The following is a 16,848-nucleotide window of genomic DNA, read 5'->3' as shown; positions in this document are numbered from 1 at the left end:
ATCTCTTGTTAACAGGAATACTGAAGTTCTCCGTAATATTTGTTGTTGTTGTTGAATACAAACACCGCATTGCTCCATTTTACATCATCCCGTCACGGTGCCATTTCTGACAGGGGCTATGTTCCTCCAGGGTCCAGAGAAGTTGAGATTTGTGAAGCTACCAAACATCAGCCAATAAAGCAGACCAAATGAATCTGCTATCAATGAGGCCCACATGTGCAGTATTTATCCCAAGTGCTTCTAATCAAAACCAAAGGCTACTCCTCCTACTGTTGTGACTTCAAATACATGAGGCAGATACTTTTATACCCTATTTCCAGATACCCCAAAATAAGCATGCAGCAATCCAGTTTTACCACACAATAAACGAAGGGGTAAAAAGAAGGAAAAAGAAAAGCAAAGGGGGGGTAAAAAAAAAAAAGGAAAAAACCCACCAATCTTACCTATTCTCATCACCCTAAATAACAAAGCTGCAGATCTCATGAAATGATACAGCAAATCATATCTTGCCCTGGATTATAGGTTTCATATTCATATTTTAGATTCCTGGTCCCAATTATCTGTCTGTATTCTCAGTAAAAAGCAACAAGGATGTTTTAATTATCTCCAAAAGAAATATTCAGACTGCTTCACCTTGTTTGCTTTGCAGGCAAATGGAAGTGCCCCACCATAGCTGCGTTTGTCTCTCTCACTAACACTGAATCTCTAGCACTATCTTAAAAACTAATGATAATAATGGTGACAACTGATCTCAACTGTTTTTAACACCCACACTTTCTTCTTTCTTTTTAAAGTAATTTTTTCTGAGAGTCCAATCTTATATTGTATTTGTATATAAGCCACAAGCTACGCATACAATTTCAGCTGGGCACGTATTTAGCGTGTGCAGTGCCTGCTGCTGCTGATAAAAGTACTTGCACAAATGCACCCTTTCACCTTAACTCAGCTATTTTCAAACCCTGCTCATGACACTATGTTCTCAGCATGGCTGCGGGCTCTGCTAAACAGATCCAAAAAAAAAAAAAAATCTCCACAGGCCCCTGCAGCTGCAAGTGATTCCTCCTTTACTTCCACAGGGCCTGAGAGGACTTTTGATGCCTCCAGAGATCTGGAGAGCACTTTCACAAAACCACTAACAATATCCTAAAGGTATTTGTTGTGGCATAATTCCAGGATGCCCTCCCTCCTTCCCACTTGCTGCCATCTCCATCACCCCCTGCTGTACCAGCACAACTGCTTTGGAGATGCCCTGTAAGCTGGACCCACGAACCTGCTTGGGTTCCCGCTGCTGGCTGACACCGATGGGGGAAAGCACTTGTGACCTGGGTTGACTCACAGCTCCAGTCCACCATAAAGTCCCCCCAGCTCTTCCAGCATGACCGCGGCATGGACAGGCCCAGATGGGCAGGAACTTCTGGACAGACACACACCCCCCCAAGTGCCTGAAGCTTGGGCTCCTTCGTTACTTCGAGCAAGGGACCAAAGATCAATAAACTAAAGATGTCCCAGGGCACTGCAGGACTTACTGCCAAACGTGGCCAAGCAAAAGGATGTAACACCAAACATAACAGGCGGTGAGGTGCTGTTAGCGCAGAACAGAGAACCAGCTTACAGCCTGAGGTAGAAGAAACTGCAAAACTCAGCCAGGAAGAACAGCACAGCTGAGAGCAAATGTTTTATATGTTTCACCTTGTGCCAGCAGGAGATTCACAAAGACACGGGAGCTTACCCGAGGCCACTTACCCGAACGATTATCCCCATGCGCTTGCTCTCGTAAGTGAAGGGAAAGATCTGGAGGATGGTGAAGTTCAGGATGTGGCCACCCGGTGTCCTCAGCTGCACGGAGGACTGGTCTCTGCCGACCAGCGTTAAGCCCACGCTCTCGGTCCACTGTACCAGTGCCACCTGAGGGGAGAAGGCCACGGTGAGGGCCACCAGCCCATGCCACACCTCCCCTGAGGAGCACCAGAGGGGAAGGGATATCGGGTGGGGGCTGCAAATAAGTTCATTAGTCATTAATGGTGCTACAGAATGAATCCGTTCATATATGCAGGTGCTCCTATATGGCTCTTTCTAGTGGGCTTTCCCTGAAGTCAGAAGTTTACGAACAGTATTTGTGGGGTTTGGGCAGCTCCCGTGCCGTTCAGCTGCCAGGCTGGCCTAGACTCGCAGCAGGAGTTGGCTCCCCGCCTTCAACTGCCACATCCTGCAGCACAACCCTTCAGCAAGGGCAGGCAGGTACCCTCTGCCAAATCCCCGCTTGGGCACATCAGGTAAATCTCTTTACACACATTTACTTTTTAATGTGCTGTTTCCCAGTTTGCTGTTTATAAAATCAAGAATTCAAAATGACACATTCACCCTGGATTTACAATATCAAAGCCAAAAATACTAATGCACAGCACATTAAAAATCCATATTAAAAAAGCAAACAAACAAAATGAGCTCTGTGTTGTACTCCGGTAGTAACAATTCAGCAACTTTCAACCTCTGTACTCATCAGCAAGACAGCTGAAGGCTGACTCACAGGCACTTCTTAGCTGAGAACCCCTCTGCCCAAACATTAAAAAAGACCAAAACAAAAAACACAAAACAAACACTAGATTTTTCAAGGTACACACCAGAACTCGTTTAATTGAAGTTATGTGGGTATCATTTTGATTGCCGCTTCCAGTATTTAAGGACCTACAACATTGAATTCTTTACAAGCCTTCACTAGATTACAACCAGAGTCATGACTGAAGAACAAGCCTTTATTTTGCTTCCCTGGCAATCCCCCCAGAATCCCCACCTCAGCTGACACATCCATCTAAGATCGAGCCTGCTGAGATATGGAGGTTTAACTCTAGAAGCTGTCTTGGCAGTAACGGATGGGAGCAGCAGCTGACATGAGCCCATATATCACTGGCCTCCAGAAAGGATCAAGGGATACTTTCTGCAAACAGACACAAAATACTGGAAGTATTTTACAGTGACATTTGCAAAGGCATGAGAGTGCTGGGCACATGTTTGCTGCTGACTTGAAGGTTAATTATCCCTTGTGTCTTTCAGGTTCTGCCTTTACTGCCTTAAGCGACCACAAATACCTCAGACAAAAATGGAATTTACTTTGGGAAATCACATGCATAAGATACAGATAAAAATGGAACCTATAAATAGTTGTATTGAGTCAAGATTTTATAGATGAATTGATACAACTGGGTCTAATTGGAGGATCTTCTGTGAACTCAGCTCCCTTTCATCCACAATTATGCTTAAAAGACAACCTAAAATAAACTTTTCCTTTCATAAAGTAGTCTTAAATCTCCAGATAAAAAAAAAAATTACTTGAATTGGGTTTGCCTTGAAAGACCTTTAAACCAATTTGAATCAATATTTGGTTTAGTATTAGCAAGTTTTTGCAGGCTTGCTCACAAAGATTACAACAAATCAAAGGCTCTTTCAAGCTTATCTTTTTCAAAAGTTTCTTCAAGCCATCCTTGGTGCATTAAAGTGTGCAGATAGATAATCCTCCTAACAGTCTCCCAGAGCAGACATGGAGCTTGGGCTTCTAATATTCTGGTTAATAAATAATTATCAAGAATTTTTCACAGCATGATGTTACATGATGTTCAGTGTGCGCGACACTGGCTGTTGAGTTGCCCGTGTTGGTAAGCTGCAAATGTCTGGATACAGGCAAATCTCTGCTCTCAGCTCAGCCTGTTAAAGCATCTCCTTTGCTACTTTCTTTCACAGACACTTCCTCCCTCCTTCCTTGCCAGCATCTCATTTAAATCCCACATCAGGAAGCATTCAAACCTCCTGAAAGAAAAGCTTCGCACAGAGGAACAAATGGATGAGCAACACATCAGAGGTGCTACGCCATGCACGTGACACGCTTCAAACTAACTGCATTGCACTGTGCAATGCCAGTCATTTCAGATGGCCCCCAGACCACAAAAAGGTATGTCAATAGAAGGGGAAGAATAATGAAAGAAAACCCTCTTTTCCATGCTGCTCCAGAGCAGGCATGGGTCTTGTCAGCCCTTAATGGCCCTCCAGGTGAACCACATTCAGCACCGGAGGGGAAGTGGGGCCGACCCCTTTGAACATGCCATTTCCCAGCCTCTACAGTACTTAATGAATAATTACTGAGAGAGAAAGTGATATAATTTTGAAGTGTTTCTATCAGATGTACTAAAAGCATTGAAATTACCATCCCTATTCAACAAGCCAACACAATGGGTCCGGCCTCTGGGAAGTGCTGCGGCACCAGCAGACAACATTGATGGCAACAAAAGCACCAATGGCTCTTCTGGCAGAGTCTGGGCACCCTGGGATGGGGAGCATGTTCCCACTCAGTGCAAGACAGAAGAGGTTTACTCTGCACCAGGCAAACAGATAACTAGAGGTGCTTTCAGTCACAATGAAGAGATGAGAAACATTCAAGATGAAAAAAATATGTTTACAGCTTAAACGGAGAATATTTAAAAGCAGGCTTGAAACCCCTCAAACACCTTCAAGAGAGCCCATGCTTACTGATGAGGGGAAATCAATAAAGTCTCTGACTGCACTCCAGGAGTTTGCAGCTCCATCCAGGCCAAGCCAGATACAGATCCGAGCATTACAAAGCAGAGCAGCTACAGCGGCTCGGCACGCTATTGCCCAAACTTTGCTCTTTCCGACAATTAAATTACCCGAGCCACCACTGAAGTGGATATCGACTAATAAATTTCATTCTAAAGAGACAAATTGATCCTTCTGTGCCATGAGTTGCTCTACAAATGTCCCATTTAGGGTTGCCTAGGCAGACAGACAACAGGCAGAAACCAATTGATCGGTGCACCCTTTCATGTCCTGGCAGCTGCAGCGGGTTGTCAGGGTTAAAGACTGTTTGCCCAGGAATCTCAGGCACTCTTATCTCTGATCAGATTATATCTATTTCATTTCCCCTGTTAGTTACTGTATGGCTACAACTGACACGCTTGCAGAGCCCCAAGGCTGTAACTGATATCTGAATAAAGATACTTCAAGACTTCTAAATGGCAGCGTGCACAGGAAACAAATTTAGGAAATCCTGCTTTCTGTTACAGGAAATGAATCCTATGCCAACTGGTAGAAATTACCCTTGCTGTTAAAGTAAAGAGAATACAAGTTTTTGTACTCATTTCATAAACTGACCTTCCCTGCCATGGCAATATTTTATTGATATAGGATTTCAAAGGCTGGCTTTAACAGGAGTCCAAAGCTATTCCCCTACAGGGAATGTTATTTAACAGCATCGCTCTCTTCTCAAGGACTCAACTTGTGCTGATCCTGCGTTTTGTACCATCTAGTATGACATACACAGAACATGTCTAAACAATATTTGTATATCTAAGACCTACAGACAAGATTTCCTCAGTGCAGCAAAGCATATCTGATTTCTGAACCCGCTGTAATTCTCTACTTAAGATACCACAAAAAAGGAAAAAAAGAATTTAAACAATAATCTTGGGAAGGATTAGTTATCATGCTATAGTAAAACAAACAAACAATAATCTCTTGGGTATTTGAGACAAATTGCTGCATAAATATTTTAAAGACAGAACAGTATAAAGTGAAAAACAAAAAGAAAAATCACTGACTTCACTATATACCACAGTATATATGTAAATAAACAGTGGATCCGTGCAAAAATAGCTAGTGAATGCTTTAGGGACAAAAAAAAACCTTAAATGCAGATCACAAAAATTACCATCTGGAAATCATTCAGAACGCGTTTCAACCCAAAGGCAGTTGCTTTCTGTAAGCTGTCTTTCCAGGCGAGAGCCACACATCAGAGGAGAAAAGCAGGTAAGCAAAACACCGATCTAGATGATGTGGTGGAAGACGACACATGCACTCTGCTCACCAGCTCCAAAGCCAGGGAGCAATAAGTGCTTGCTGTCACTGTAGGCTCATCAATGGACGAGGGAGGAAAATAAAGCAAAGATGCATCTTTTGTATAGTACAGACAAGAACACATTATATGAAATTAATGAATTGGGAAGACAAACACTATAGGGAATATTTTGAATGTACCTGAAATGTGGAAACCAACCCCGTGTGCCAGTCTTTCAGTAACACGTGCAATGATCAAAATCCTCACATAGCTGGGCTTCTAACGAATACATTTATTTCTATGCAAACAATGTCTCACCTCCGACAATGAGGAAAGTCAGCTTCTCTTCTGATGTCAAAGGTGAATAGGTTATTATCAGAGGCAAATCTGTTTTATTTGGGCAGTAAATGGAAGAACCCTTTGAATGTAGTCAAAGGGGTGATATGATCTCATATCGTCAGTAGGATTCTTACGGGAAGTTTAAAACTTCAGTCTCTTTCAATGGCACAGAGCAAGTGTAATTGTACAAATTAATACAAACCAAATTGTTTTACCTTGGCTGCACTACAGATGATGTATCCAAGAAGCATAACCAATACATGAAACCATATTTTATTCCTCCTGTCCTTGTCACAGAAGGAAACAACACTCTAATTAGATTTTCCAAATTTTGCAGAGGGTGGCAAAGAGCACTTTAATTGTAAGTCCTGTATTGAACCTGATCTCTCAAGTGTTCTAGAAGTCCCAGGGAGTCTCTGAAGAGCTGTAAAGGTTCTCTCTACTGTACCACCCTGCGTAGCCCTGGTTGGACTGGGTGCTGGCAGAGAACTGGCAAGGCACAGCTTTGCTCTGAGAGAAACTCTTGCACACTTCACTCACTCTGCAGGTTTAACTCAGGCTCCAGGTCTGTCCCATCCGCCTGGGAAGGGACATGTCCTGGGTTAGCAGTGCCACCCAGCATGATTTACAACTTTTCACTTGGCCTGGAAGTTCAAACACCTTGCAGATTAGGGACAAGCTGACTTGTGGGAGTGCTCTAACCCCTCCCAACAAGTGATCATCCCCCAAACGAGACAAGATTACCTATAATGTGGTCAAAGGGACTCATGGCATTGAATTGCAAAATATACCCTGGACAAAAGGCGTAGAAACATGAGCAAAACTCTGTGATGCAGAGGCTGATACAACAGCCAGATGCTAGCCACCATGTAGCTCTACAGCTTCAGGCAGAGGGGCAGATTTGGCTGAAGTATATCAGCTGAGAAGGCACTTACGGTCTATTCATGGGTTATCAATACAATCAATGCATTAAAATATTATCCCCTTCACTAGACTGGAGTATTTTCACCAATTTTTTTTTTTTTTCCAGCAACAAGCAAGGTCATACTTATATTTTCTTACACCCAAATGGATACCGACCTCATCAGGACTGGAGGCCTGGTACACCCTGCAGGAGTCCTCATAGTGTCTCTCGGCTTCAGCCTGGTCCGTCACCCCGTTGGACTCGTACACTGGTGTCACGTTGTGGCACAGCGCAATTGCCTTCACCGCCTCGTGCACTCGGCTGCTCATGGTTTTACGCACCTTGGTGGCTAAGGTAAGGCCCTTCACAGCAGGTGGGTCCTGAGATTGCTTATAAAAAAAGAAAGCAGAATAAAGTCTTATTGCAGGGAAAAAAAGATTTAAATTAAGTTCTTACTCCAGTGAAGACCATATATGTAGCAGCTGGGCAGATTCTTATGTCTCCAGGAATGAGACACACTCTTCTTACACCTTAAGTCAGACCATCACTGGGAGCACAGCCCAGCATAATGCAACTTCTTTATCATTGTTACTGGTGGAGGAAAGCGCCCCAAAAGATTTACCTAAGTTTTTGGAAGAGTACACTGAGAAAGAGACCCTTTGTTGCAGATCCACCAAAGACCAACTGGTGAAAAGACCAAAGTCAGAAGACTCAGTGAAACCACTTTTTGCTCCACAAAAGACCAGTGGCTTTGAAAACTTAGAGTCAATTGGGTTTCATGTGCAAGAGAATATAATTGCCGAAAACAGAAAACAGATGACTCGTATGGACCTAGAAAATCTTAATTACATTCATTTAATTTTTAATACTATTTTTAGTATCAGAATGGGAGTCTTCAGATAATTGCACAATTACTAAATTATCCTGGTTGAAGAAGGGACACACAGTGAACTAGTTTCCTGCTCTGTTAACCTTTAGTGTCAAGAGGACAAAAGTTTCACTTCCAGGTCAAAGGCCACAACATGGTAAAAATAAGAGCAAAGAATAAGAACTACAGTTCAAAATGAATCACTGCCAGCAAATGCTTCTCATTACAAGGAATCTCACTTGGTAATTATAAACATTTTATGAGACATATCCTTTACCAGTGTAATTCCACATGCTATTTTCTACACTCTATAAGATCATCAAATTTAACATTGCTGCTCATCAGTACTGTTGCAACAGGCTTTAACCAAATCAAACAACAGCAAACCTTCAGCTGAAGTGCATTTAGATTGACATAAAGCACCAGTCACATACAGGACTAGTCAGTCACCCAAACGTTCTTGACAAATATTGAATACTTTAGCAAATAATTAACCAGTAGTCAAGTTTTCTCTAGAGATTGAGTACAAAATGAGGGCAAATAGATCTGAAGTCTGGGTTTTGGGTTTGGTTTTGGGGTTTTTTTTTGTTTAAGTACAGTTCAGTCATTTAAGGGTCTCAACACCAAAAGAACTAGATGCTAAGGCAGCTGTGAAAGCAGAGGAGGGAAAGAGAGAGAGATGGCTAGAGAAGTTACAAGTTACCTGAGACACAAGACAGTGAAAAAGGTAATTGCCCAAAATACCAGGTATTTATCAACTATCATATCCTTAGTTAAAAGCACATTGTAGCTTGACAGTCCGCCCACGGAAGAGCTATGCCACCAAACGGATCACTGAGGTCAAGGAAACATGCTGTGTGTCTTTACCACCATGAACAAAATCCAAAAATAAAAATCCCATTTACAATATGTGGTGCCTTTTTCCAGGCAAGAATGCTGGCTTCACGTTTCACTCTGTGGCGGGGGGGGGGGCGGGGGGGGGGGGGGGGGCGGGGGTATAGAAAGTGTACTTCAGTCTAAAATCTCTAGAGCAAAGCAAAAACAATGTTATGTGAAAAGCCCGGTTCACTGCACTGGGTGAGCATGCTCAAGGAAAAGCAGGGGCACTTTGAAAACAACTTCTGTGGTTTCTGTATGAAGCAATTCCACAACTATTGAGAAATGAAAATGTTTGACATATGACACAGGAGTAGTAACCCATTGCTAATGTCTGCAGATTGCATCTCTGGAATCGCATTTTACAAAAGAAAAAAAAAAAGTCTAACGTTAAGTCACAAAAAAGTTATTTCTAGCTGAAGTTGAGAAAATAGTTATTAACAGAAAATGAAAAACAATGCTTCCATGATCACATAATTAGCGCCAATTCTTAAATCTTTTATGAGTACCACTCAGAGGGGTGGCTGGAACATCAGCCACTGACAGTTGATTTTTTTTTCCTAAAGGTAGTAATATTCTTAACTAAAACCTCATCCCTCGTTTTACAAAGGAAGTGCACATACCTATACGAAGTTTCAATTCATAAGTATCTTGTCCATTGTAATATGCTAAGGAATACAGTTTGCTGGCCCAGCCAAGTCACATGGCATTACCTGGTTATCATACAAAACTGAAATAAAAGTCTAAGAACAGACATGAAGGCTTTTTAGATGCTGGCTTACCCGGTGATACTGAAAGAGGAATGCAAAGGAGAGACTTCCCAAAACAGGATTTTCCTGTTCCATACTTTACATGTTGACTTTGCTGCCTTCTTTAGGTGTAAGTAGTTCTCAAAGCAGACATCAGTCATGCACTATGTAAGATCACTGGTGCATTAGTGAAAGAATCCCACTTTTACCATTTTCTTTTTTAACCGTCAGGCCTAAAGCAGCAATACTGGTACACTGTTCTCTGTTACTGCTTACTGAGTACTGATGATTCCTCTTCCTTTATTATAGCTCCAGTACACAGCATTTCAAACAGCAACTTAATCCACTAAACATTACCCAGTCCCAATTTTTCAACAAAGCAAATGCTGTGGTCACTGTACGTGGTGAACATCTAAACAAAAGCATGCTATTTTACAGTTAGACCTCAGTAACAAGACACAGGCACATACACTCACACTTGCAGATCCATGCATGTGCTGTTAGTTAAAGACTGGTGGATGTGAAACAATCTACAAATGTAATAAGCAATCATGATAATAGTTATGTATTAAGCTTCCAGTGAGCTTCAGACTTTTCCAAAAAGCAATAGTTAATAAGCAGATCCCTGCCATATTAATTCACTGTTAGATCAGTGATGTGGAAAACTGTTTTGTGAACGAAGAGGTAAGTAATGCAACTTAATTCTACCTGCGTGTATATACTGAATATGTGGCTCTGCACTTCATCCATGGAGTCCAGGCCATAAGCTACTGTTCCCAGATGAAGTCGTTTGAAGACCATCTCGTTCTGTGTAAGAGTTCCTGTAAGAGAAGCAGCACCAGACATGGAGTGGGAACCAACATGCCTATTCCCCACCACACGTTCTCACCCTTGCTGTACCCCAAATTCAAGAGAAACTGGGACAGAAGCTGAATCAGTGACTGCACCAGGCTCTCAGTACAGGCTGAGGCCAGCAAAAGACAATATTAACAAACCTGAGGGCTGATTGTCCTGGGAATTAGTGGTGCATGTTACATGCCAGTAAATAAGATTCACCCCAAAATCAATGCCAGCAAGAGCTGCAAGTGTAATTCTGGTCCTGTTGGAACCAAAGAAAACTGGAAACAACTTCAGCGGGACCAGGATTTTACATCAGACCAAGCTTTTCATTACCACTTAGGTCTTCTGAATTCAAGCTCAACTTTAAAAGTGTAAGGACAGCAGCAGACAGACTGGTGGTACTTTTCTGCCTACACATGTAAGCTATGTTCATCTGGCTTTGAAAACTAACTCTAAAAAGTTGCTTTTAATTTTATTCTTACCCTCAGCTTTTGGTTTAATAGCACACTTTAAGCATTCTTTAAATTAGCGTAATACTCCTGTCCTATCTTATTTATGGTGCGTTCAGACCAAAAAAGGCAAATTTTTTTCAAAAACTGATTAAATCATATTGTCAAAGTGATAGGAAATGCATATTTCTTCTAGTCCAAAGAAATCTTACATTATACTCTCTGGCTGGCCAAAAATGTAACAAAATCCAAACAACAACATACTATGAATCAAAACTGTATTTTCTACATAAATACCTGTTTTGTCTGTAAGCAAATAGGATATCCTCCCCAGCTGCTCAGGAATAGTGCTGGACCGGACCACAGTCCCAGGAATTTTGGAATCTCTGCGGATCACCCAGCTGTAGACAATTTTCCCCATGTCCAGATTCACACGTAAACTATGCAGGAGGAAGGGAAAAAAGAGAAAGAAAACATATCACCAGTTAAACTTTGGAAAAAATCATTGTGAACTGCTACAGTGCAATGAAAGAAGGACACATCTTCCACACTGAGTTTGAGCTGCCAATAAAGGTGTTTTGGGAGAAGTATATTCAAAGTCACTGGTCAGGTGGCAAACTGGGAGAGGGACTGTGTATTGCTGCAGTGGTACTGTAATTCAGAGATAAGTGATAAAATTACACTGAGAAGAACAGACATAATTTGCGGGGAAGATGGACACAGACAAGTAAGGACAGCGTGACTGATATGCAGACAGCAGGTTAAAAATGGAACTGAAATGAATCCCAGACCTACATTGAAAGTAGCAATCCACTTATTAATACAGTACAATTAAATATTAAAGTTTCAGTCCCCTCTAAAAGGCAGTTGGGTCCTATTACACTCCATGCTGTATAAATAACTCTCCTTTTCCATTTTTTGCTCTACTCTTACCAAAGTAACCAGATAGCCCAAACACTGAGAGAAGGGGTCTTCAATGACTAATCCACAGCCTGAGTTTGAGTCAGTGAACAGGTGAACACATTGAACAAATTCAGCAGAAACAACAAAGCAATTCTTGTGTTCTAACAGTAATTTAATTTCCATTTCTAGATTTGCTTAGTTGTCAAATGAGGGGTTTACGTGCTTCTTCATACTAGAAGCATGGAGGAGGACACAAAGCAAGCAGTATTTTGCTGGCAAGAATTAGCAATCGCCTTACCTAATGGGAATGATGTTTGAGAACAGAAGAAGAAATCTTATGATCTGGAGATACCAACGGCCAGCAAAGTGCTGAAGGGCCACCATGACAAGCGAGACCACCACGAGAGCCCCAAACAGGATCTTGGTAAGACAGTTCACTTCCAAATCAAAAAGACCAATCTAAAGAAATAAATGACATTTCAAGCACACAAATGAAGATGTTAGCTCTATGTAATATTCACAAAGGGAATGAACTGCCCTATCCAAACTACCATTTCCCCACTAGTCAACTTCTCTTTTAAAACACTACAAACATATTGAAATTTATACGCAATACTGTTGCCATCTTATTAAATAAGAATTCCATCCTTTGGAAGCTAAGCAATGCATAAAGGGGTGTCAGAGGACCCATGCTGCCAAAAGCTGCTAACAGCATAAACATCCCTGCACCGTGTCTTAGCTTTGTTATAATAGAGGAATGAAGCAAAATGAGCTTTCCTATTCTAACTGGGACTATCTTCTTATAACCATACAAAAAAATGGTTTTACCAATCTTAAAGTGAGAAGACACATGTATAATAAGAACAAAAAACATAAGGAGAAATAGGTTCTGCTACGGTAACTATCTTAAATCGTAGGCTGGAAAGCATGAATCATTATTCCTATGAGGTTATCCCTACAGCATGCACATATAGCATTTGGAAGGGTTTTCTTTAAAAATGATAAATTTCTGCCCCTTTTTATTTATTGTAAGACTGTTTCCTCACCATACCTTACTTCTTGGGTTTGAAGTATTCATGACACTGCGCAGTTCCCTTCCAGTGTAGAGGACAACTCCCACAACAGTACCTAAACAAAACAGAGCACGCGTCAGCCAAAGGAAAACAACCTCCATTTGTTTTCTCTATAAAAACACTTGCTGGATTGAAAGACTTTATAGTTGAAAAGGATTTTTAGCAGGTTAATTTCAGAAGCAATAGCAACCAGAAATTTAAAAAGCCAGTACCTGAAATGTAAAACCTATAGAAACAGACTTTGAAAGAAGACATCCTACAAAAAGTCAGTAAGTCTTCAACCACACTGCCGATATGGTTGGACCTGATGCAGCATCACCGACTGCATCAACTAATGTGCATGGAAAGAGAAGTCAACTGCTTTGCTCTCTCAACCTTCCCCTGACCCCCTTTTGATGTCAGTTGTCTTGCCCCACTATAAAAGTTGCTAAGGATGGAGGATTTCTTGGTTTGCCTCCCACCACTGTGAATTCCACTTAGGTGTGTGTAAATTTGCCTTACACCAGACAGTGGTCCTTCATTGTGTCAAATCAGTGCTCTGGCCTACAGTTCTTTATTGGTGAAGGTTGCCACAATCAGAGTAAAACCAATTAATTCCAACAGCTTTCAAAGACAGAATTACCTTATTTTAAAATCTACACTTTAAATATTTGTCTAATTGCTGTTCCCATCAAAAGGAGAAATCATACCAACTCCTACCTTACTGTAACAGATGGAGCTGCTGGGAGCCCATCAGTGTATTTTAATGCTATGTCCTGCAGTTGCTAAAGAGCTGAAAGCAACAAAGTTCTCCCTTTTCTTCTCACGGAAACATAATACAGTTTAGCACCATAAATTACTGGTTTTCTACAGATTTCTCTTAAAGACTTTGCAAAAAGCCATAAAGAAAAAGCCATCTACCATCAAGAGTTTAAAAGCTGCTATTGCCAAGGTCTAATATTTTACTAGAAAATTTTAGGGGTCTGTAAAAATGGAGAAAAACAACACTAAAAAAAAGCACTGCTGCAAATACATTGCCATTTTATACTCTGATTTTCCCCTGCTCCCATTAACGATCAAAGTTTAACAAGCTGCAAGTGAATTATTTTTAAATAAGACTGATTCAAAAGAGGTGGTTTCTAAAAATATGCTGGGAAACATTCCTTTAAAAAAAAAAAAAGAAACACTGAAAAACAACAAATCATTGGAGCCAGATGGCAGGTGGTGGTAAGATCATCACAATTCAAATCAGCAGATGGCACAGCTACTCCAAATCAACCACAAACAGAGTCAGACCTATTCCTACTACAGCAGATGGAGAAAGCCACATAGCTCTGCTCCGTCTTACAAGCAAAGGCTGCCCTAGGGAGATGGCATCACCACAACTTGACAGCTTTCACTTACAGAGGAAGAAAAATAATATCCCCATTTTTTCCTAACAGAAATAACCTACAACATGCTATTTATTATTGCCATAGGAGAAACAAAACCAAGTATTATATTGATCAAGTCAGTCAAAATGAGAGTGGAAACCTGTCAGAGCTAGAAAACAGCTTGAAGGCAGACTGATATGTATTAAAAGTGTGTTTCTAACTGTAGCTGTTTTATGGCCATTCAAAACAGACTCCAGTGCATAAACCATTTGAAATGATGAAAATATTTGCAAATGTTATTCCTTTTAACTGAACTCACAAAGATGTCTATCTACAAATAACTTATCCAGAAAGGAGGATTAGATTCAAACAGTAGGTTCATTTGGGCAGACAGGAGGTTGTTGCATGCCTTGATACAGACACCAAGACCACCCAGGACTTCTACACAACACTGGAGTAGCGACCAGGTGGAGCAGAGTGTGCGCTGTGCCTCCCTTGGGGAAAAATGTCTGCACCCACATGTATACTACACACAGCTGAATGTACAGCAAAGGAAGAGCCTTTACCCTCAGCAGGCACTGGCTGCAGGCATGCTGAGGACAGGAGAGCATCTCCCTCTGATTTCAGTAGGACTATTCACTGTGACACACCCCCCCACCCCATGTTAGGCTCAGCCACGGCAATGTTGAGATCTGCACTGGTTCAAGAGCTGGTATAAATTAAAGCTTCAACACAAGAGGCAAGCAAGTCCCCTGGGGAAAGGGTGCTGTGGGGACAGTAGCCATACAGGACAGAATCACAAGAAAAACAGCTTTCCATTTCTCCATCTATTTTGTTCAAAAGCAGGATGAGCTGAGACTCATGCATTACACAGCCTGATGGGTATCTGAAGCTGCCAGACTGACTACATGTGTCTACACTCGGAGGGGAGGAAGGTAGGTTACCTACTGCATGGCAATTACTAATCTATAAACATAATTTACTGGATTAAATTGTATCTGGACAACTAGTTTATTATGATCCCTTGGTCACAGCACTGTGACAACACTGTAATACATTTCAAAGAAGAGTTAGAGCAGGATTAGATAGAAACATACAGGAATAAAATTTATTCATTGTTTTCTGCTTTTAAAAGAGCAAATCAAAATCTTTTCAGTGCTTCAGAAAAAAAAAAAAAATCTTCTGAAGTTCATGTTCCCTCCCATTATTATTAATTCACAGTACTGCACTGTGAAGTCTCTCCATTCAACTTTAATTCCAGAACAGAATTTCACTCTCCTGTGGCTACTGCCCTGTAAGCCCTGCATGCACGCTGGACAGGAGAGGAACAAGGCTTTTACTTTGACAAGTCTCTACAAGAGGGCATTGATTAATCTCAGGCCTTGGGAGGTTATTGTATATATAAACCAAAATCTGTCAAAGAATTTATTTTTTTCCTTTTTGAAAGTATATAAGACTAACTCAATGGAAGCACTTGCCTGGAAATCTTTCATCTTAGCTTCTGTTACCAGAATCTATTTGACACCATTTCTGTTACAGATTAGGATGTCAATGTGGAGAGCAATTAAGTGCTATTCTGGTCCTAGATGCTAAAGAAGTGCCCAAAGGCCACTCCAGTTCTTTCTCATCTAGGAATGTCCAAGAGGCAATTAGATGTCAGCTCAGCTCCCTAGAGGTGTTAGGACAAGTGGGAAACCTCATTCCAACTGCTAATTTCTCCAACTGACAGAGATTATTATTCCATTACAAAAAGACCTTTAAAAATTGTTAACATATTCCCTTTAAAAAAAAAGGAATTACACATGCCTCCATCTTACCTGATGCAATCACTGTGCTAGCCCATAGGGTGTTTTCTATGCTTAAACTTTCATTCACTGGAGGGTCACTGTCCTCCTACAACAGGATAGAAACCAAAAAAACTTGTCAGTAGTGTAAAAGGCCAGCGGATGAAAGAGTTACACAGAGGCGTCTGGAGAGGGACACCAGGAGCGTTGGTAAAGGGCTTCTTGATAAAACAGAGGATTTTCATAAACCCAGGTAAATCTCTGCTTGGATTAAGAACATGAGCACTTTGTCTCAGTGGAGAGAAGGGTTGGGGGGAAAAAAAAAAAAAAGAAAAATCTATTAAGATACCTCTGCCTGCTGAAATCCCCCAGGAATCATAAACAAGAAAGGGATTTTTCAGCAGCTCTCCAGGGACTACAGGAAAATGTTCCCTCACTTGGCTCATGCAGATTAATAGCGTTTCTCCTGCTACTGTAAGATCTCACCGAGAACCTGGTTGGACTGCTCAGTGATGCCTGGAAAGTTGTCTGATACACACCAGAGAACAGTTACAAGAAAGTGCGGTTCCTCTTAGGCACCAAAAGATTAATTCTACACAATTGTACCTTTGCATAAGAAAGTAAATTAATGTCAGTGAAGGTTTTATACAAAAACTGTCTCCCCAAGCCACTCAAACTCTTCTTCCATGCCAGCACTACTAAACCAGATTAAACCATGCCACATAAAAAGGGCAAAACCTACAATTTTGAACTAAAATACCAGCAGACAACTTCTAAAAAGCTATAACTGTTTTCTATTTGTTACAAAACCATTTGTCCTCTGAAAAATCACCAAGGGTGTTAGATGAATCTCTCAAAATTTTTGTAAT

The 16,848-nt window shown here is 41.2% G+C and overlaps 1 protein-coding gene across 1 annotated transcript in view; it reads right to left on the bottom strand.

The window, feature by feature from the left end:
* Positions 1-16,848, bottom strand: part of ATP9A (ATPase phospholipid transporting 9A (putative)) — a 64,902-nt gene that overhangs the window by 22,712 nt on the left and 25,342 nt on the right. The window contains exons 9-15 of the mRNA XM_074843055.1: positions 16,013-16,088; positions 12,822-12,898; positions 12,069-12,229; positions 11,165-11,307; positions 10,287-10,399; positions 7,262-7,474; positions 1,744-1,905 (exon numbers count right to left, since the gene is read on the bottom strand). Coding sequence (XP_074699156.1) covers positions 1,744-1,905; positions 7,262-7,474; positions 10,287-10,399; positions 11,165-11,307; positions 12,069-12,229; positions 12,822-12,898; positions 16,013-16,088 — 945 coding nt within the window. The remainder of the gene's footprint in view (positions 1-1,743; positions 1,906-7,261; positions 7,475-10,286; positions 10,400-11,164; positions 11,308-12,068; positions 12,230-12,821; positions 12,899-16,012; positions 16,089-16,848) is intronic.

The sequence above is a fragment of the Strix aluco genome, chromosome 17 (genome assembly GCF_031877795.1).
Source record: "Strix aluco isolate bStrAlu1 chromosome 17, bStrAlu1.hap1, whole genome shotgun sequence".
NCBI lineage: Eukaryota > Metazoa > Chordata > Aves > Strigiformes > Strigidae > Strix > Strix aluco.
This window is presented reverse-complemented; position numbering and strand designations above follow the sequence as displayed.